This window comes from Prorops nasuta, unplaced genomic scaffold (genome assembly GCF_024137725.1).
Source record: "Prorops nasuta isolate Cenicafe-Biocafe unplaced genomic scaffold, Cenicafe_Pnas_1.2 PNAS00045, whole genome shotgun sequence".
In the NCBI taxonomy this organism is placed as follows: Eukaryota; Metazoa; Arthropoda; class Insecta; order Hymenoptera; family Bethylidae; genus Prorops; species Prorops nasuta.
Genome location: NW_027116842.1, coordinates 902,137 through 926,240, shown reverse-complemented (window position 1 = coordinate 926,240; position 24,104 = coordinate 902,137). Strand labels below are relative to the sequence as shown.

General features: G+C 34.9%; 2 protein-coding genes across 2 annotated transcripts in view; both read right to left on the bottom strand.

Annotated features, from left to right (window-relative positions):
* Positions 1–24,104, bottom strand: part of LOC136784022 (synaptic vesicle glycoprotein 2B-like) — a 162,711-nt gene that overhangs the window by 2,077 nt on the left and 136,530 nt on the right. The window lies entirely within an intron of this gene.
* Positions 9,152–10,166, bottom strand: LOC136784077 (uncharacterized). The gene is made up of 4 exons (XM_066744570.1): positions 10,065–10,166; positions 9,712–9,789; positions 9,358–9,561; positions 9,152–9,290 (listed from the first exon to the last, which is right to left on the bottom strand). The coding sequence occupies exons 1-4, from the start codon at positions 10,099–10,101 to the stop codon at positions 9,253–9,255; spliced, it is 357 nt and encodes a 118-aa protein (XP_066600667.1). The 5' UTR covers positions 10,102–10,166; the 3' UTR covers positions 9,152–9,252.

Sequence of the window (24,104 nt, the reverse complement as noted above, 5' to 3'; positions counted from 1 at the left end):
GGTTCAACGATGGAGCTTTGCTATTGTTGCGTTTGCGTTTACTCAATGTAAATGATGCATTATGGCAAGCTGTTATGAGTACTTGTGAGTAAACTTGATTTAAACTATTTTTAAAGCTATGCATTACAAGAACCAAATAGAATGTATGTTTATTCCAAAATTCTTTAAGGATATTTTCAAAAAGAATTACGCTTATATAACTTATGTTTGTTTCAGTTAATATTTCGCAAAGACGAGCAGTGCTCTGGCAAAAATTGAAAATGGGGAGAAAGACAAATGTTTGTATATGTTTATGCAGCTTCTAGACCCAGTTAGTTAATTATTTTTATCATTATATTAATACAATTATTTCTTAGAATCTATCTTTATAGTAATATTTCATTTTTAATTTTAGTTATCACAGCAGAAAAGATTCTGGTTCAATTATATACAAGCTGGTACGAGTAGATTATTATGAATTGGTAGAAGAGATTATCCACGTAGGTGATATGGCTACCATTCAGGAAATAATATATTTCTAGTTATTATGAGTCATTCTTTTTTGAAAAATCTCAATCTTCTTAAATACTTATATACTTATTTTAGATGTAAAAGGAAACCAGTGGTCTGGAAACACTCACGAGCTTCAGTACATCGATAGGGTAATAGCTCAGATAGAACACGGCGAATCCAAAATTTAGCGACCAACCGACATAAAGAAAGCCCTTGACACCAATAGCTAGATACAGGGCTCCTTTCCATTAGCTCAGGATAGTCTATGGTACTAACAAGGGCAAAAACTACACCGAAGAAGAAGACACATTCCTCATATTCATGCTTCAGAAATTGGGCTTCGACAAAGAGAACATTTGCGAAGAGCATAGAGCAACCGTGAGGTCCGCTCCCCAATTCCGATTCGATTGTTTCGTTAAGTCTAGAACAGCCTTCGAGCTCCAGCGTATATGCAATACCCTTATCCCTCTTATAGAGCGAGAGAATAAAAAATTGGAGGAGGAGGAGGAGGAGAGAGAGAGAGAGAGAGAGGCAGGAAAGGAGGAAAAAGGGCGATAGCATCGTTACTAAACTTGAGTCTAAAAGAAAAACTGAGAATCTACCCGCACCTTAAGAAAATTTAAGGAGAAAAAAGAAATAATATTGCTCTACTTTTATAATGTAAGCTCATACATTTTCCATAATCGAGCACACACACAGACTGTTCAATTTCATTTTTTTTCTCTCTACATTTATTAATTTTATACACTGTGATGCTACTTTCTATCCTAGGGGATAGTGTAGAAAGGGAGGGAGGAGTGATCCCTCACCGATCGCGTTCGCGTCCCAATAGGCGACTTCCTATAAGACCCAAGCGCCTTCGATGTAATATTAATTATACCCGAAATTTATTTATACATAGGGGGTTCTAACCCTCGTCCGCGAATTTAGGGGATGGAGTGCTAATAATTGTAATTAATCAATTCCGATTAAACTCTTTTTATTATAAGGCCCGTACTCAATATAATACAAGGTTTTTTTCACTAGATGTAGTTATGCTAACGAGAAGTCCTAAATATGGGCGCGGCCTAAGTTGAGCGGACGCGGCTGAAGCCCCGATGACACAGTAGCTAGCTTCGCGTTCGAGCCACAAGTCGGCGATCGCGACGGTCCCCACCGAATCGCGCGGTACTCCGCGCGCCACCGGTGGATTCTTGGGCTAACTACTACGCGGACGAGTCCCTATTTCCGCGAGTGCGCGTTCCGCGACGGTTATTCGCACTCACTAACTTCTCGCGAACTCTAACACAACAACGACCCGGATTGATTTGGCTCGGTATCTAAGGTCGCGAGTCCTCACCGAAATTGAATTAAGTCCGCGACCTTGAACCGACTCAAGGGAACGATCACGGCAACTGTCAAACTCCCAACGAAATTATGTAATCGCGAACACTTATTTTATTCGCGCCTCTACACTATGATTCTCGTTTTAGGTCCGACGGAACGACCACTCCGCTAGGTTGCCCGCTTACCCGTGACAGGTGAGCAGGGCTAGCTGTCCCCTATAAGACCGATCGGTGCTATGAGCCCTAAAGCCCTAGCACACCCCGGGACGTCACAGGACTTTTCCACGAAACGAATATTCACCCTTACTACAGCTGATAGGACTGGCTTTCTTCCTATCTCTCTCTCTCTCTCTCTCTCTGTTCCTCTCTATTGCTCTCTCCTCTCTCTCTCCGGATACCCAGTGCTGGCTCTTAGGGTTGGAAAGCTCCGCTGTCCGATATTGGTTGTGGCAGGGTGGCAGTCGTCGCACCTCACGGTTACACTCCGTATATTTTTTATTTGCGGCGGCTGCTGCTCTGTCGCTGGATATCAGCGGCGGGGCACAATTTGGCACTATTTGTGTCACCTAAGACCTCCTAACTACGTGTGTCGGGGCAGTTCGCGGGAGCAGGTAAGGCCCTGCGCGCCTGTTCCGCCGCTGCCATGCTATACCCATCGCGCGACACTAGGAAGCCGACAAGTTATCGATCCTCGATCAATAACTCATCAGTTGATAACTTCTTAGTTCGCCCACGACCCGCCTATCTAGCGCTTGAGATTAGTAAAGCGCTAGATGGCAGCTATTGTAACGTTGCGTTCCCGCAACGTTACAACACAAATTTCGAAATTGGTGCATCCAACTTTCTAGTGTCGAAGAGGTGATTCGGAGAGAGGATGAACGAAGTTTTGCTACTTTTCTGATTCAATCGTATATATTTTAACTTGTACAATATAAACAACTTAAAAATTAAAATGTAAAGGAGAGAACCAATTGATAAGATAGTTACTGGTAAATAAAAATTGTCGGCTACCAGTCTGTTTACTAAAGAGTTTACACAACTGAATCCATATATATATATATATATATGTCTAATCGGGTAGATATGGGGACCAAATTTGGTGTAAAATGGTATTTAGCGGTACATCTGGTACAAGTAAAGGTGGTCCCCATAACTTCAATAAGTCTGAAGATATATATGAGGACGGTCCCCACAAATTTAAGTTTTTACTAAACGGTAGTTATAGGTACGTCCCTATATCTGCCTATACTTATGTATAGTATATATTATATATGATTATATACGAAAATATAAATATATACACGTATATACTATATACTATACATAAATATGAATAGATACGAGGACGTACCCATAACTGTCATTTAGTAAAAACTTATCTTGGGCTATATTTTTATCCTTTAGCAAAAAACATAGTCCACCTATATTATTGCATAATTGGATAAAAAACACCGAAACAAGAAAGATGAGTCCTCGCAAAGCCCTGCACGATGTTCGGTTCGCGAGATACGAATTTATGAAGCAATCTTTAGTCAAACAGTTTGTAGCTTAATCAATGAATTTTTGTCTACTAGAAGTTTGATTAAGAAAATACATATTTCGTTGGACTCGCCTTATCATATATTTTCATCCTCAACTAAAAAGTATAGTTTACCTATTTGATTTAAAAATCGATTAGAGTACACTAAGACAAGTAAGCGAAATGAGTCCTCGCAAATCCCTGTTCGATGTTCGGTTCCCTTAGCAGCAGCATTCGAAAATACTGTAGTTATAATTACAATTCGATTCAAACATTTACACTTATTAAATAGCATTATTATTCATGTTTATTTGTATTTGTTGCTTTCACTGCTTTCGTTAAACCTAGATTTACATATAATTTCAAACTCTGCTATTACCTAAATGTTTTAATTAAACGATGTTGTAACTTGTCTTCAGAATGATCTTAATATTGATTAGAGGATTATGCTATTCGTAATATACTGTAGACTTCTTTTAAGAAATGCTTTATAAGTTTTTATCTTTCAGCTGCACCCAGAAAATTATTTTTTACTTTCTTAATAGCATTTTATAAATAGCATACAGATTTCGATCAATCTTCTTTCGACATAGAAGGAAATATGGTTTTAACATCTGTATTCTAAAGATTTATGGCTTTTTTTATATAGGCTATCAAAAATCTATTGAAAGAATGTCGATAATTTCTGGAAATGCAGAATCTAAGAAAGGATTTCCTTCCATGTTGAAAACGGAATGTTTGGGATTTGCAGTCAATTTTCAAAATGATACGAAGGTTATTTAATACAACTCTTCCTCATAACGTGAATTCACGTATCTAATTATTAATCTCCAAAATATTAGCGGTTTTCAACAACGACCTAACTCTTTTTTTATAAAAAAATACCGCAGATGAGAAGTTAAGTTACTTGTGAGTATTTGTAAGTGCACGTTTTCAGGTAAAAAGCTTTCAATGGGACGAAAAATGTATAGGGTACTGAATCGTTGTAAGGTATTTAAAAGTACATCGTTAAATAGAAAGTTTGTTGTAGTGACGTAAAAGTTTATTAATATTCTAATTATCATTCCACCTAATCTTTTACAGATACAGGGTGTAACGAAACGACCGCCTTTTCTCGTAACTGGAGGTTCGTGGTGACAACTCGAGTACTTGTGTAAAATTTCGTTCGAATCGGTCAAAGGGGTTTAAAAGTTATTTTCATTTAAAAATGACCCTTTTTCGGTCCTTTTCGAACGATTTTAGCTACACAATGAAAAGTGGAGAAAGTGAAAAAACAATTGATGAATACCCTGCTAGAATGTAAAAATTATCGATCGCGCGCACGATAATACATTTGCTATTTATTTCTATAATCTGACTAATAGATTTTAGAAATAAATAGCAAAATCCTTTTCAATACAATTTCAATTCAATTCAGTACAAGTATCATTGACTGAATTGATGGAAAGAGCGAGAGAACGCAATGAAAAGGAAAATAGCAGAAGCTAAGATGTCGTGCGAGTGCACTAATAATTTAACAAGGAATGCATGAGGTCATTCTCTTTCTACTAACGAGGCTAAAGAGAATGATTTAAAATCAATGCATTGATGATAAAGAAAATTAAACTTACCCATTTCATGTTCTCCAAGTTCCTTTACATCGAAGATTTTGAAAATGCTTCAGACTGGCTCCTCGATGATTATCGCAAAGCACTACCACTGATTTTGTTTTCAATCACTTGAGAATTTAAAGAAATAAGTATTACATTATGTTTTCTCACAACACTGGTTAATTTGACACTTTTGAACTGTTTGAAGTAGGCTGAAGAGAGAGACACCGAGAGAAAGAATAATGTATAATTATTTTCGACCACTCTTTATCAGCCTTCTTCACTTTGCTAACTGCTCTTCTCTCTACCTTGCTACAACTATTTCATCGTAAAAGCGTGTGTGTGCGTACAAAGATAAATGTTAAAGCAATACTTCTCCTTGAAACGATTTTCAACTTGGAAAATTTTTGTTTTACTTTCGGCTTTTTCCGAAATGAAAAACAAGATTTTACCATAAAATTTAAATGTTTATTTAAAAAATAGAACGATTTATAAAATGCAATAAGTTAAAAAACATTCATAAAATAAAATACATGTTTGGCAGATATCGTGGCAGTTTATTATTATAGTGGGACAAATTAAGCAGCGGGTGTGAGAAATTATACAAAACGCTACGCAAAGCTACGACGTTTAACGACAAAATAATCGCACGTTTAATTCAGCAATTTCAGACAACGGGATCGTGTCTGATATCTAATAAAGATGGAAGACCGAGAACATGAAAACACATAAAGAATTGAAGAAGAAATATTAGTAATTGAAGAGTATCCTGAAAAAAGAAAGCCCGATGTAGATCACATGTATGTACACCGAGTGCTGTTGAAAGATTCGCAACATCCGTACAAGATCTGCCGCGTTTAAGAGTTGCGGCGCGTACGGATATGTCAGTGGCTACTCGAAGGAAAAGTCAAGAGTCAGCATTCTGACATAATAATTCTTCTCTCAAATGAGAGCAATTCGACCATGACGGAGTCAACCAGGAACAATCTTTGCTCGAACCGATTGAATCCCTACGCAATACAACCTAGGGCATTCCAGAAACGGTTCAGCTTAAATTTGTGGAGAGGACTTTAATAATCCGATCGGTTGGCTGGAGAAATTTATCATAATTTCCTCAGGAATGAGTTCCCAGAGATTTTAGAGAGGTGCCATTGGACATCAGAAGAGGCACGTGGTTTCAGAAAGATGGAACTGGACCACATTATCAGAGTCATGAGAGCAACCCTTCACGACCTTCCACACAGATGGATTGGGTGACTGGACTTATGGAGTGGCCCCCACAATCACCAGATCTTGATCTGCTTGATTTCTTCTTGTGAGGCTATTTGAAGAATTCCCTCTACGACGACGTTGTTGATGACTTTGATGATTGGCGATCCGCTTGAATGTAGCCCTGCTTGGTAATTCCGAAGAAGCGGTGGATTCCATGGCCAACTTATCAAAAAAAGCGGGCCATGTCTTTAAGTAAATGTCAGCTGTAAAAAGTTTTCTAGTTATTTATGAAAGTAAATGAATACAAATGTTAAAATAGCATAAATTTAACGAACACTTACAGCAAATGCTCGAAATTTTGACCATTTACTTGAATACATAGCCTCGCTCTTCTTAATAAGTTGGACTGCATGGAGTCCAGCATTTCCTCGGAAATTTCCGCGAGGGCTATGTCCAAGCGTGCCGCCAAATCGTCCTGGTCATCAACTATGCCGCCTGTGTAGACGGAATTCTTCAAGTAGCCCCACAAGAAGAAATCAAGCGGATTTAGATCCGGTGATCTTGGGGGCCACTCCACAGGTCCTCGTCGTCCAATCCATCTGCGTGGAAAGATGTCGTGAAGGGTTGCTCTCACGACTCTGTGATAATGTGGTCCAGTTCCATCTTTCTGAAACCACATGCCTCTTCTAATTTCCAATGGCACCTCTTCTAAAATCTCTGGTAGCTCATTCCTGAGGAAATTATCATAAATTTCCCCAGTCAACTGATCAGGAATTAAAACAGGACCTATCTGTAAATATAGATACATTACTAGCAACTTTTTTTAAAAGAAAATAATATCCGTGAAATTTATCATCTTACCACATAGTTCCCTATAATTCCTCCCCATAAATTTATGCTCCATTTTCTCTGGAATGCCCTAGGTTGTGTTGCATAGGGATTCACTCTGCTCCAACAATGATTGTTCCTGGTATTGAAGACTCCTTCATGGTCAAATTTGCTCTCATCTGAGAATAGAATTCTTCTGCTGAATCCTGGATCTTGACTCTCCCTTTCGAGTAACCACTGGCAAAACGTAACTCGTTTTGCATAATCCGTAGGCCGCAACTCTTGTATGCGGCAGATCTTGTACGGATGTTGCGAGTCTTCCTTCAACACTCGGTGTACAGACATGTGATCTATACCAAGCTGTCTTGCTACGCTACGCGTACATTTTTCAGGATGCTCTTCGAATATTTCTAATATTTCTTCTTCCCTTCTTGAAGTGCGTGTTGTCCTCGGTCTTCCACCTTCATTAGCGATGAGGCATGATCCCGTGTCTTTAAATCGCTGAATTAATCGTGCGATTACTTTGCTGTCAGGATGCCGTCTTTATGGGTAGCGTTCTGCATAATTTCTCACTGTTGCTGCTCTGTCTGCTCCACTACAATAATAAATTTCCACGATATCTGCCATTTCGCGGGGTGTGTAACTCATAATGTTATAAATCGCCTAATCTCGTCGAGCTCTTTAATGCGACTGACATTATTTAGTAACTAGGCAACGATGATACTAGAATTGGTACTATTATAATTAAAAAATACTTAGTATCCAAATAAATTAGCGTATATAGTTCATGTATGTAATCACCCTCTACCAGACTGTTTGGTTGAACTCCGGCAAAATTTTAAATCATTGCTAAGTAAGCGGTGGACTGCGCTTTCAAATGTTTAATGCTTAAAATTTTACAAGTAAAAAATCGATAAAACGGAAAATATCATTTAAAACATTTATCTTTGTACGCACACACACGCTTCTACGATGAAATAGTTGTAGCGGGGTAGAGAGAAGAGCAGTTAGCAAAGTGAAGAAGGCTGATAAAGAGTGGTCGAAAATAATCATTGATTATTCTTTCTTTCTGTGTCTCTCTCTTCAGCCTGCTTCAAACAGTTCAAAAGTGTCAAATTAACCAGTGTTGTGAGAAAACATAGGTTAATACTTATTTCTTTAAATTCTCGAGTGATCGAAGACAAAATCAGTGGTAGTGCTTTGTGAAAATCATCGAGGAGCCAGTCTGAAGCATTTTCAAAAACTTCGATGTAAAGGAACTTGGAGAACATGAAATGGGTAAGTATAATTTTCTTTATCATCAATGCATTGATTTTAAATCATTCTCTTTAGCCTCGTTAGTAGAAAGAGAATGACCTCATGCATTCCTTCTTAAATTATTAGTGCACTCGCACGACATCTTAGCTTCTGCTATTTTCCTTTTCATTGCGTTCTCTCGCTCTTTCCATCAATTCAGTCAATGATACTTGTACTGAATTGAATTGAAATTGTTTTGAAAAGGATTTTGCTATTTATTTCTAAAATCTAATAGTCAGATTATAGAAATAAATAGCAAATGTATTATCGTGCGCGCGATCGATAATTTTTACATTCTAGCAGGGTATTCATCAATTGTTTTTTCACTTTACCCACTTTCCATTGTGTAGTTAAAATCGTTCGAAAAGGACCGAAAAAGGGTCATTTTTAAATGAAAATAACTTTTAAACCCCTTTGACCGATTCGAACGAAATTTTACACAAGTACTCGAGTTGTCACCAGGAACCTCCAGTTACGAGAAAAGGCGGTCGTTTTGTTACACCCGTATATTCTGTTATAATAAACTGGAAACGTTAAATAATTGATAATGTAGATCAATCATTCATCTTTTGCTATCAATCTAATTGATAATGGTAGACAACTTTTTTCATAAAATGTTCTGTGAAAATCTATGTACGAAATTTTTAAACCTAATAAATTAAAGAAATTGAGATATTTATTTTCTTGCATTGAATATTTATTCAAACAATTAACAGTTTAATAAGCATAGATGTTATATTTCTATATATATCTATGATAATTTGTACTTAGTGTTTTTTTTAATCAGAAAAAGAATATGATGCATATTTATATCAAAACAACTCTTAACTGAAGCGAAGACATCGATTTAAAAGAATAAAAACTAAATTGTTAAAATCGATTTTTCTTATCGATCGTATTATCACATAATATATAGTATAATAGAATAATGATTAGCTTATAAACAATTTATAAAATAAAACTAAGTTACAAACTTAGTAACGACAGTACGTTAAGGAAGATTTGGACATATTTTTCCTTTTGATTTTACTGTAAATCCGAATTTCATTGATTCATTTCAGTGTAGAAGGGCAGTTTCTATTAAATTATAGTTTACCTTTCACGTGAGTTTTTTTTTCTAAATTATTAATGCATGTTTTAATTTGCTTCGCTGTTCTATGTTTATTAAAAATAGATCCATTTTTTTGTAATAATATCTGACACTCGTGGATTGAAGGCAATGATGCTTCTTTTATATGCTTACAAAAAGATATTTGAACCAATTGTTTTTCATCTTCTGACCATTGTATGCGTGCAATAACTGAAAACAAAGAAATGTCATGTTGCAAAAGAATATTTCATTTCTATAATGTTGTATCCATAAAAATAAAATACTAATTCTTTTAATGTTATGAATGACTTTTTAATTTAAAACAGCGAAATAAACATTATTTAAATTCAATAAACTTACACTTTTTCTTCTTAGTTTTATGTCCTATTGGATTATCATCTTCGTCAAGGAATGAATTAAAACTCGAATCATTTTCAGCTGAAAATCAGGAAAGCTAATCTTAAGACAACAATATTAAATACTTATTAAACTTAATTACATTTAAAATATTATATAAGAAATGACGTTAAACAAATGAAGATTTAGAGCACATACAATTTTAAATGAAAGGCAAGAGATGATTATCAATATAAGATAAACAAAAATTTAACGTATTATTTATCTAAATTTGATATATAGTTTTATTATTTAATCCGACTTAATAGATAAGCCCATTTATTAATATCAATTAGAAAAATAATTGCATTACTCACATTCAATTGCTTGTTTGCGATTATTAGTGTTTTCCATGTTTTTGGGCTTTGTTCTTGCGCGCGTACGCTTTCTTGATTCCTTTCTTCTTACTATTATTTCACTTGCAGTAAACATATTAAAAACTAAAGATATTTTATTTATTGAGAAGACTTCCACTGCATTAGAGTAGAATAAAGAGAGAAACGTAATGAAACTTGTCCCAATTTAAAAATTAAAGGCAAATATCTTGAAAATCATAAAAGATATAAGAAAATATATTCGGCACAAGTTTTGTTGCTTTAAAGAAGATACATAATAAAAATATTTAATTAACATAGACTAATTTATTAGAGGTTTAAAAATGGTCATTTTCCGTGACGTTTCATTGGAATAATCAAAATATTTCTATTGCATATTCATGTAGCTTATATTAAGAAATTCTCGTTTATTTTTTATTTTATCTAGACCTTTATGACATATTCCGTTTTAAATTGAATGTGGCGAAAGTAATATTGTAACCGATAGTACTAGCGCATAGTAATTACTCACATACCTATATTTTCAAATTGAGGTGTCTTGTAAGAAACAGGATAAAATAACAAATAATAGAAAAGAGAAATTGTTAAACAATCTTCGGATAAACTAGAACCATATTTAATAGAGAAGATTTAAATTATAATTTACAAAATTCAGCATAACCTCCGGAAATAAATATTGTAATACTAATTCTATATTTTTATTATTATTAATTATATTTGAAACCCTATAACTGTTATCTAAAATATTGGCCTAAATTTCTAAATTAGGGTAGCTTCGTATATTTTTTTATGCTTAAAATGTTCATGCACCATTTGATGTTTCTAACACATTTGTCGAAGATAAAATTGCCGCTGTGTTATCCACGTCCTCTTAATTGTTTGTCAGATTTTCATTATTAGAATTGTCATTATTTTTCGTAGAAGCCTTGTTTGCTTCTGGAGTGGCTGATTGTAGTATTTTTGACATCTGGCATATTTCTCTAGATATTAATGGCCTTCTATAATATTCCTTATGAATATTAATGGCATGTCCTAAATAATTAGACAAATCAGCAACTTCCTGATCACATAATCCCATAGCAGCACCCATTGTAGCTATCTGCTTTCGAAGTGAGGTACCACGAAGACTATTGGGCGACCTAGCTCCACACTGCGTAGCAAATTTTCGTAAAACTTCACAAGCTACTAATCTTCTTTTATGCATATTTTCGTCTAAAGACGGTAAAGCAAATAAATAATCATTTTTTGGTGAGACGCCACTTTCGGATCGGTATTTTATAATTAGATTTAAACATTATTTAATATCTAAGTGAACTATCACTGAAACAGTGCGTCCTAATTTGCCACGTATTTGAAACCTTTCATAAACGTCACTGGCTTTTTTGCACTTGTCAGATAAAGAATTATAAAGCTCTCCATTTGAATCATCCTTAGTTCCTTGACAAGTTGCAAAATCATTTAAAGTTGCTTTAGATATTTCGCCCTGTCTTCGACGGTTGAATAATAGTAATTCTATATATTAAACATAGTTCGCTTAATGTTATCCAAGCAGTATACGAAAATTGTTTGTGTAGTTTTTCATACATGGCAATACGGTTATCGACCAAAAACTTATTTAATTTTGTAATATCATCGCTGGAAGGTAAATTTACTGTTTTTCGGCGATTCTTTTTAACTTGTGCTTCGGTTGCTTCACGATTAATGCTTTGGAATCCTTGTATTTCACATTTTATGAAGTCCTTCGTCAGCTTTTGCTTTTCTTTGTCCTCCTTTCAATATAGAGTGTTTCTAGAAACTTTCCTATCTGCTTTAATGCAGTTCCTATTGTCAGTATATTTGTAGGAGATACAAAATTACCACTATTTTCGTCGTATCCTGCAACAATACCAGCAGATTTTAAGCAATGCCTAAAATATCCAGGCCTGTACAGTGATGCAAAATCTTCAATGTCGCTACACATTTCTTTAGCTATAATTAGAAATCGCCCGAGAAGTCTTAACTTCGATCGGATCATTGAATACTTTTTATGCGAATATTTTTCGCTTTGGTTATTGGCATAAAGTAATAGTAATTCATCGTATTTAATTACTTCTTTGACAGGGCCATCTTGTATGTACGGAAAGATATTCTTTCTAACAATCATGTTTGCAGCTTTATGTACTTTTCCATTAGCCATTCGGCAAAGAGTTTTTGTGGTTCGCATACCTTTTAAACCATGATTCGTACATATAGCAAAATGATGCCGAATATTTGATTTCATGTAATGGGCTTTACAGTTAGCACAGGCTATATAATCGCCAGGAGATTTATTTGTATTTTTATTTGGCATTCGCCGAACTACTAATACGCCGCTATTTATTACATCATTCGTATTGTGCTGATAGTCTCCTTCTTTACGAATTTCTGCTATCAAGAATTGCCATTGTTTGGAACCTTTGGGTAATTTTAAGAACTCTTTTACTTTTTCTTCATTCGAGTGACAATTTTCTAAATGACGACTAATCTTACATAATAATTTGTTCCAAAACAAACAATTATGCTGCTTAGATTTTTGCTGTGGTAAACGCAAATTATTATCATCTGGCGCACCACATATAACTTTATCCATTATTCTTCCTATTAAAATTTGTTTATCTGCTTTAGGATTTTCCTTTATTTTGTTTTCGGATGCAAAGTTGAATGCATCTAAATCAAGTGCTTGAAGTACCGACCTTTCTATAAAAAAGAAATTAATAATAAACATTTTCTTGCCAAATATATTAAATGTACACTTTGAAATTAAATCAATTATGCAGGATATGAATTTAAAACTCAATAGTCCAGTCAAATTAATTTTTTTTCGGGAAAAAATTGTAAGAAAACTTTTTACGACGGATTAATTTTTGGCCGGGCGTCAGGATAATGTGAAAAATGTTTGCGGTCAGTTTGTAGGTCGGGAAGTTTGTTAAAAAAATTAAAGAAAGTTGCAAAAACCAGTTTTTAGCTTATATTTCTGAAACCATTATAGCTGGGAAAAAATAAAAAAATATACAGTTATAGGTACTGCGAATACCTACAAAAAAAAAGACTAATTACGTTCAAATACGTCAATTAGTTTTGTTGTAAAAAAATCAAAACCATCAAATTTGCCTGTTTTTTCAATGTTAAATAACTAATAAGTTATTTGTTAAAATAAATCCTAGTGCAGCTTAAAATGAAGGCTTGTATGCCCTTTAAATTCGTTATAAATTTTTTTGTTCCATCTCTTGTAGTTACTGAATAAACGTATTTGTTATTATAAAAGGTCTCTCATTAACATCTAATTTCCCCATCGAAGAGGCATCGTAGAGGGTTTTTTGGGGGCTCATTCTCTTCGTGAAGAGTTATGCTATAACGTGCTATAAAGAAACGGTGAATTTTAAACCGTTAAATAATTTTAAAACGGGTTAGAATATCATGCAATATAACAAATGATTTTTCAGTGACTAATAATTTTTTTAACTAATCGAAACATATATCATTCGATTCCTTGACTTTTTCTCCTACTTTTAAGTGGTCAAAAATTAATTAATGATGCTCTGGAGCAAAGATAATTTTCTTTTTTACAATAGACATTGTGTCTTTGTTTATGACTAGTTTCTAATGAAATTCACAGGTAATCTACATTGATATATTATACTGTACTTTCTTATATTTTATTAAATTCCAACTTTAATCTTTTCATACATTTGTCGATTCAAATTGTAATGAATTTTCGTGCAAGCAGCGTCGCACGAGCGTGGAACGTGGTGGGGGAACTCTCTCGCTTGGCCACGACGCACAGTCAGAATCGAACACGTGCGTTATATTGTTACTTCTTTCAGAAATGATTATTTTCAACGCAATCAACGATCCGATTTTCTTTTTTTTTTTTTTTAATTTGATATACCACACAAAAATAAAAACAATGGTGATATTACATTTTTCAATAAAATTACTTTTGGATGTTCTCATTAAAAGTAATAAAAAACTAAAATTCAATTGTGAAAAGTGGAACAATCGAATCGCAACATTGGCGCATTGCATTATTTCATCGGTCAGACCAAGATCATTTACGTCGCCTATATTATTAGGATTATCATCAATGATGCATAAGAAACACGCATCTAAAAATCTTATAGAAAGCTTACACAACTTAGGACTTTGTGCCTCTTATACAGAAACATTGGTTTTTGAAGCTTCCATTATTAATGATCCTCAACAATACGATTTGAGAAATTCATATGTACAATTTGTATTTGACAATGCCGACCATAACACAAATATAATAGATGGACGAAACACATTTCATTCCATGGGCGGTATTATGTGTGTAACTCCCGCGTCATCAGTGGAATCTACGAAAACAATCAATCGGTTAACAAAAATTCCTTTCGCTGATTCCATAGGAAAATTTGGTTTTATTCCATTGCAGCATTTTGAGAAGGGTAATTCAGCAGGTCGTACAAATATTATAATAGATGATTTGGATTTAGAACATAAAATTTCACATAAAATTGACATAAATTCTGAACATTTCATATGGTTCTATGGAAAATCTAAACATCCACACAAAACTGCTGGATGGAATAGATTTATGGAACTCTGTACGGAAAAAAGAGAATATTCATTATCAAAAATTATTCCATTACCATTTGTAAATGCTCCACCTAGTCAATATGACACTATTTTGACTGTTTTATTGGAAGCTGATCGTAAATGCAAAGAAAATGATCAAACTCATGCGTTTGTAACGTTCGATCAACCGTTGTACGATAAGGCACAGGAAATAGTTGCCTGTTCAAAAGGCTCAGATAATGAAAAAAATTTAGATTCTGTTATAATTAGACTCAGGGGCTTCCATACATTAATGTCCTTTCTTGACTCAATCGGATTTATTATGGACGGGAGTGGATTAAAAGAAGCATTTAGTGAAATTTACGCGGAAATATCTGCTAAGAAAGCTCTATCCGATCATGCCTTTTCGAGAGCTGTTCGAGGACATCTTTTAGTTCAACAATCACTAGCACATATAATTTAAAGTACTTTGAATTTTAACGACGACGAAGTAAATATTTTAAATTCTATCTTAAACAAAATTAGTGATGATGATTTTAAAACTGATTTTAAAATATTAATTTTCAACAATTAAAAATCAAATTTAACTCTGAGTTAGAAAATATTAAAAAGAACGGGCCTACTGCTGAATTGTGGATACAATACTTCTCAATGGTTCAAATCATGAAAGATTTCATACAAGCCGAAAGGACCGGTAATTGGGAGCTCCATTTAAATAGAATGCAACAAATGTTACCGTATTTTCATGCAAGTGGTCATTTATTATACACTAAATCTAGTCATTTATATTTGCAAGAAATGTATTCATTAGAGAAACGAATGAACATGTTTGAATATGAGAAATTTACTAGTTTGGGATATTTTACTGTAAGACGTACTGATAAATTTCGTTCAGGAATTTGGTCAGATATGACGATTGAACAAATATTAATGAGGCCCATGAAAACGTGCGGCGGTTTAACATATGGAAACGGCATGACCGAAAGCGTTTTATCAAAATGGATTTTATCGATGATAGTTTTAGTTGAGGTATCCGATGCCATGGAACGATTTTGTAACGTTACATATGTAACATCTGAACAGCACGTCGACACAAGTTCATCAAGAATTTTTCGAGATGCAGCAGACTTGCAGAAGCTCAATAACTTTTTTTGACATTCACGATCCCTTTCCAGTAACAGATAAAATTCATTCAATCAGCAGTGGTATCATTGGTGAAGATAAAATCAATTGTTACAAGGCTCTGTCAGTTGGTATTCATAGTATAAAAAAAATTATTGTACAAAATTTTGGTACAGTGAAACTACAACGAAAAAATAAAATCTTACCTCTAAAGGCATGCACCACATCAATTAAAGTAAATAACATCACCGAAGTTATTGATCCAACTTTAATTTTTCAAAGGCTTTCATTATACATTGAATCGAAAGAAGATATGAAGAAGTTCTTAAAATATGAGCTGGCGCCTTATCCACTATCATTATTTGAAGAGGGAATAATGCGAAAAACTAGAAAGACAGGATCCTACGATAATTTTAAAGTCCCTAATGAATTACCGTCAGAAAATGTCTTTTATGTCGTAGACGGTGGATTTCTTCTTCATCGTGTAGTATGGCATATTAATGAGAGTTTAAGCGAAATTTTACAGCAATATGTAAAATATGTATTAAAATACTACACAACAAATTGTTGTATTGTGTTTGATGGCTACTTGAAAAACGGTACAAAAACAGCTGAACGATTACGTCGTCAACAAAAAAATATTGCACCAGATTTGAATTTTGATATTAATAGAAAAATTCCATTTTCACAAGAAGGGGTTTTAAGCAGCGACATGAATAAGGCTAAATTAATTAATTTGTTATGTGGAGAATTTAATAAAGTAGACTGCATAACAAAAATAGCTGAGGAATATGCTGACTCACTTATTATAAGAACAGCTATTAATTTGAAACATAACAATAATAATGTAGTTATTGTTGGCGAAGATGTTGACCTTCTAGTTCTTTTGACACAATTAACACCGATAGATGAAAGTATTTATTTTTTAAAACCTAACAAAGGAAAAACTGCACAACAAATCTATGTTAATCAATCTTTTAAATATGACGAGTTGCAAAAATATATATTCTTTTTCTACATGCTTTTACAGGATGTGACACAACATCATGTTTTTATAAACAGGGCAAAAATAAATTAATTAACATATTACTAAATGATAAAGACTTACAAACGTTTGCTGAAAAGTTTTATGATATAAATTCTAGTCAATTGGAAATTGAGGAGTGTGGAAATAAAATCGTTGCCGCGTTATATGACATGAAGAAACAAAGTCAAAATTTAAATAAATTAAGATTTACGCTGTTCGAAAAATCCACATTGAAAAAAATTTGTAAATTAGAGACATTACCTCCCACTGAAGGAGCTACGAAACAACATTCATTCAGAGTATTTCATCAAATTCAAACTTGGTTAGGCAATGATATTAGTGCTCAGCAGTGGGGCTGGACACTTACTAATAAAGGACTGCAACCGATTTTTACAGAGGAACAATTAATTCCAGATGAAATATTAATGACCATTACGTGTAGATGTGAAAGTGGTTGCAAAACTAAAACTTGCGGCTGCAGAAAACATGGTCTTCGATGCTCTCATTTATGTGCAGGCTGTCATGGAGAAACTTGTACAAACATAACACAAAACATAATAGAATTTGATGAAACTGATATTACTTTAGATGGTAATGAAGATGATTGCGTTTTCTTACCTAAAATTTGAATTTAAATTTAGAAACTAGTGACTATAATTTATGCGATGATTCTTTAAATGAAACAATTTATAGCGATAAGGGCGACGATGACTTAAATAAAACAATTTATAGTGATAATGGCGATGACGATGACAATGATTCTTGTTCAGATATGAAAAAGCGGCGACTAGAATAATAAGCATTTAAAAATAGTATTAGTTCAATAATGTACCTTATATATATTAATAAAAACTATATAGTTTAAAATAAAGTAATCTGTATAGGAATATTATTTGTAGTAAATAATATTTGTTTAATAGAGAAACGTTAATACTTATAAAAACAATCAGAATACATTCATGAGACAGCCATTTAGAAATGTATAAATGGGCATATAATGTGATCCTGCAAAATTTTGCAATAGTACATTGTGTTACAAGGGCCGAAAGTTGACGATTGCAAACGAGTGTGAAGTTGGCAGCACGAACGAAGCAGGGCTGCCATCACACGAGTGCAATCGTCAATTTCTGGCCCGTGTAACACACGACATTTTTTATGACAAGTGCAGGAAAAGTTGCTGTTTTTAGCAAACAGTCCGAATATTGATAATAGGTCAGTATCAAGCTAAGTAGTGTAAGCAGATGAAAACAAGAAAGGAGGGTCAAGGGGGCGAAGCCCCTTGCGGGGGGTATGGGGGGCGGAGCCCCCCCCCCCATAAAAGAAACATAGCAGGCTCATAATAAAAATTTTAATGTATTTCAGTTTTTAATTAAAAGTAATGGAACAATTTGTTGAATTGTTAATAACAATTGAAAATATTTTAACGTCTTGTAATTATCGCGAATAACAAAGCAGTGTAGTCATGGGAACTATTTGTTTTGTTGCTATGTACTTTTGTTGTAAATACAGGTTTTTAGCATTGGCAGTATATAAGCGAACATAGCCATACTATCTGTATAAAAATTTCTATAACTGCTGTAATCGATTGATCTTCTTTTTTTCAATATATATACACTATTTAATTTTCAGCCCTAGGGTCGAAAGTAACTTTTCGTTCGATTAAAAACTCCCAAGGGACGAAAGTAAAGTAAACCGCTATTGCGCATGTGCGAGTAAGACTAGCATAAAAACAGTTACTTACGGTTCAAAAAACTAGGCTGAAAACAGCCATTTTCATGCACTTGTCATAAAAATAAATAATGTTTTATTGAAAAATGTAATACCACCAATGTTTTTATTTTTGTGTGGTATATCAAATTAAAAAAAAAGTGAAGAAAATCGGATCGTTGGTTGCGTTGAAAATGATAATTTCTGAAAGAAGTAAAAATATAACGCGCGCGTCCGATTCTGACTGTCCATCGTGGCCAAGCGAGAGAGTTCCCCCAACACGTTCCACGCTCGTGCGACGCTGCTTGCACGAAAATTCATTACAATTTGAATCGATAAATGTATGAAAAGATTAAAGTTGGAATTTAATAAAATATAAGAAAGTACAGTATAATATATCAATGTAGACTACCTGTGAATTTCATTAGAAACTATTCATAAACAAAGACACAATGTCTATCGTAAAAAAAAAATTATCTTTGCTCCAGAGCATCATTAATTAATTTTTGACCACTTAAAAGTAGGAGAAAAAATCAAGGAATCGAATGATATATGTTCCGATTAGTTAAAAAAATTATTAGTCACTGAAAAATCATTTGTTATATTGCATGATATTCTAACCCGTTTTAAAATTATTTAACGGTTTAAAATTCACCGTTTCTTTATAGCACTTTATAGCATAACTCTTCACGAAGAGAATGAGCCCCCAAAAAACACTCTACGATGCCTTTTCGATGGGGAAATTAAATGTTAATGAGAGACCTTTTATAATAACAAATACGTTTATTCAGTAACTACAAGAGATGGAGCAGAAAAATTTATAATGTATTTAAAGGGCATACAAGCCTTCATTTTAAGCTGCACTAGGATTTATTTTAACAAATAACTTATTAGTTATTTAACATTGAAAAAACAGGAAAATTTGATGGTTTTGATTTTTTTACAACAAAACTAATTGACGTATTTGAACGTAATTAGTCTTGTTTTGTAGGTATTCGCAGTACCTATAACTGTATATTTTTTTATTTTTTTCCCAGCTATAATGGTTTCAGAAATATAAGCTAAAAACGGGTTTTTGCAACTTTCTTTAATTTTTTTAACAAACTTCCCGACCTACAAACTGACCGCAAACATTTTTCCCATTATCCTGACGCCCGGCCAAAAATTAATCCGTCGTAAAAAGCCTTCTTACAATTTTTTCCGAAAACAGTGCTTTCTCAAGCTAATTTGACTGTACTAGTATACCTTCATACAATGGTGTGCGCAACTAGGGATGGGAGGTTGACTCACGGATGCAAGCATCCTTGAACGTGTTGGTGCGTCTGCAGACGGATGGTGGGCAGTCCATCCGTCCGCAGATCGGCATCACTGCCATGAACATTATATAATAATTAACTTCAGGGTGGAGACATCCGCGAAATACTGAAGAAGACTGTTTTTTTTGACATAACGGAAAATCAAAGAATAAGATCTCGGAAATGCATGATTTGTTTCTTATGTTTATGGTCCCATTTGAAAGTTTTTTTAAAACGTATTTAAATGAAACTAAATTCAAATGATTTCAATTTATATATGTATTATTAGATGTCACCGAAATTTTTTTAGTTTTAGGTTAGGACGGCCAAAATTGCTGTAAATGTTACGGTACTGCCTCGACGCGGCCATATACATGTATGCATATATGTACTTGCTATCGAGAAACCACCATTTCTCTTGATCAAGAAAAAATACGGATATTAAATAAAAAACATATTTGAATTATTTAAAATATTTAGATATTTAATTTATTAGTTTTTGCTTCATAGAAAAATATTTTGTTCCAGTATGATGTAGGCATTATTGTAATAACAAAAATCGCAGCTTTCATAAATGATTTAAGAAATTTTACATAAATATTTGTGAAAATATGTATGAAACAAGAGAAAATTTACTGAGAAGAGTAATTAAAATTATCATACGCAATTTATTGACATACACTTATCGGTCATATTTCTCAGTTCTCTTTATACGTTTCACAAATATTTATGCTGTATTTCTTCAATCTTTTGTGAAAACCGTATGTTTGTTATTACCTAAATACCTTGTAATGTAGTTCCCCGTTACGTATACAAGATACCGAATAAAGAACGTAAAAGCTACCGAATAGTGGATATTATTAATCCCTACGTTACCGACTCGTGAGATAGGCTCACGAGTGGATTATAGCTAACGTCAAGGATAGACCCCGTTGGGTGACAGAGGCCCGGATGAAAAGACCGGCGCTCCAGGAAGCGATGTCCAGGTTGTCCTGGGAAGTAAAGCAGGGCTATGTCAAACAACCCAGGCAACCTGAGATAAGAAGAAGCGGCCTCGAAGAGTTCTAAAAAGAATGACTGTTCCTATAAGTCCCCACGAGGAGGGAAGATAGAACATCAAATCTGGCTTGAACGCTGGTTACGGGCTTCAAGCAGGCAGCGCGAATGTCGTGCGCAGACTGCCATAGCAGGCAGTCGGAACTCGACCATGGGACTGGGCTGATGTGTCCGTGCGTGCAGGTGAGCGCGTGACGCGGCACTCAGACGGCCATGAGTCCGTTCGCGTACGTCAGGCGTGTGCTATAGGCCAGCGCGCGTACGTCACGACTGGATACCGGCCAATGCATAGTGGGTTATGCAGGGGCGTAGTTAGCCCGTTGGAATATGTCCCGGTGCCCTCCGTAATCCCATAGGCTTGCGCTATGGCTGGGCGAACCGCGAACATTGCCTCCGTGGTGGTCCGCTCCTGGCAAACTCTATGCTTGGCAATGATACCGCATGTTCCCGCACTCCTCACCACCACCTGTGTGTGGGTGGTGAGAGATAGATATATGCCCCTCAGCAGATAGGTCTGCGAGGTACGGACTTCCGTAAGGAACCCTCCCCTCTCTCCACGATCTAACATACTGAGCGACCCTGGCTACCGCTACCGTCCAAATGCATTGCCGCAGGGTCGTATGAGATGCATATAGAATGGAGTCGAAGGAATGAACCGATAACGTAAGGTTGTTGGCCACCCAACTGACCAACTGGCGCCCTGATGACGAAAAACAAGGACGGGCGAAGGTAATGGAAAACCCGTAGAGTGAGTGGCCCCTCACACTGACGGGTATAACGATACAACCTATATCATATTAGTACAAAATATATTTCCATAGAGCAACAACAAGACCCTTAAATATAAAAACACTTTAAATTATTCAAAAACTTTTAGTTATACAGGGTGTATCAGCAATGATGCTTTTAATTTTAACCACATATTCTTTAACATAAACTAAGTCGAAAAGTCCTATACTATAAGATCCGGAAAAGCATCATTGCTGAGATAAATCAATTTTAAACCGATAAATCAGGGCTTTGATTCAACGGAAAAAATACTTTAATTTCACTTTCGTTGACAGTTCCTCTTTGTTGGAGATTGGAGTGTCGGTACGAGCAGCCTGGGCCTCTCAGACTGTTTCGCTCGCACTCCGTCTCTCTCTATCCTACCTCCAACAGAGGTCGATAGGTGGCCAACAGCGCAGAGCGCTCTCTCGCTATTATGATTTTGCCGATTGTATATATAAATGCCCAAGAGTTCGGTGATAAGCGCGGCTCGTTTCAGTCAGTCTAGAGTCTAGACTCTGTAAATTCTTTGTAAAATTAGCAGCTTAGCCATTCCTCTAACTCTCTGCGACACCATTAGGACTCCTAGATCGCAACCCTTTTCATTGGCGTTATCGTGATCTCCAGGAGAACGCTATCCTTCCTTAACTTGCTTCGTTGTCTGGGCAACTCAGGTGCGAAGTATCCTGCTCTGGGACCTGGGATTTTTAGCCAAGGTTGGGATTACCAAATTGATCGGTTCAGCATTGTGGGTGGTTTTTGCTTTTCTACTTTATATAATGTGTGAGCGATCTTTATTATATTGCAAAGTTCATATTCTGTATTGATCATATTTAAATAAACAGTTTGCTACCAGTTACAGAGATGGTAACTCGAGGGAAATCCTTAATCCCCCATCATGCCTATCCCTGTGTATTGAGATTCTGGTAGGCATGGTGGGGGGCTAGGATTTTCCCTCGAGTTACCATCTCTGACCAGTTATGCTCAGCGTTATTTTGTCTCCTAGAATTCTTCCCTCCTATAGTTATTAGAAGACATCATCCTATCAACTTTCACACACCCTTTACAAAACAAAAGAAGTTTGTACTTTTCCGCCGATCGGTATTGTCCTACACGCATATACACAAACGAACGCAACTACGCCGATTATTAATATTATCTCCTAATGTCCTACATTTCTCATCCTGATGTTGATGAAATTCATTTTCTGCCTATTTTTAAAAGGACCTTCGACAGCAACCATTTAGTTCAAAAGTGGGGAGAATAATACGGCATTACTCGTAGATTCATTTTCAAGTCGTGTTAGGTTCTCGGTGACACGACATATGAACAGTTCCAAGGTTGCCAAGAAATAAGCATTATATTAAAAAGGCTGTTATAAGAAATTATATTTTTCTCTGTTTCTAAAAATCTTACTGTTTTATTAAATAGAGCAGTTTGCTGTGTGCATCATTGGAAGATCAAAATGACTCGGAAATAGATTTTCAAGTAAGGCCATAGTCATCTCTGGAAATTTCAATCTAAGTGGAGAGGTTGAGGGATCCCTTTAAGAATAAATAAGCCTTTTTTCATTTTCTGAAGGGACAAGTCACAAAATTAAGAATATTTTTTTGTTAATGCTATAGATTATTATTCATAGTCTTTGCAAGCTGTTAGGTACGAAAAGATTTCAAAGATATATTAGTAAATGCTTATGCTTTTCTCTTCACTGTATTACGATTTGCTAGGTGAATTGTAAAATATTTCTTTTTGGTGACCATATCAACTTCTAGTCACTATAAACTAGAATCTGATCTAGCAATCGGCTAATTTTACTGGCAAATCCATTTAGGCAAATACTATGAAAAAAGTATTAGGCAAAAAGGCAAAAACTATGGGCAATCTACGGTATAAAGAAAAAATTATTTTTAATTTTGTGGCTTGTCCCTTCATAAAATGAAAAAAGGCTTATTTATCCTTAAAGGGATCCCTCAACCTATCCACTTAGATTGAAATTTCCAGAGAAGACTATGATCTCACTTGCGAATCTATTTTCGAGTCATTTTGATCTTCCAATGATGCACACAGCAAACTGCTCTATCTGATAAAACAGTAAGATTTTTAAAAACAGAAAAAAATACAATTTCCTACAATAGCTTTTTAAATATAATACTTCTGTTTTGACTACCTTAGAGCAGTTCATATGCCGTGCCACCGAAAAGATAAAGCGACTTGAAAATTAATCTACGAATAACGCCGTATTATTCTCCAGACTTCAATCAAATGGGTGCTGTCGAGGATCATTTTAAAAATAGGCAGAAAATCAATTTCATCAGCACCACGATCAGGAATGTAAAACATTAGGAGGTAATATTAATAATCGGCGTAGTTGCATGGGTGTGTATATGTGTGTACGATAATACGGATCGGCGGAGAAGTACAAATTTCTTTTGTTTTTTGAAGGGAAAGTGTCAACGAAAGTGAAAGTAAAGT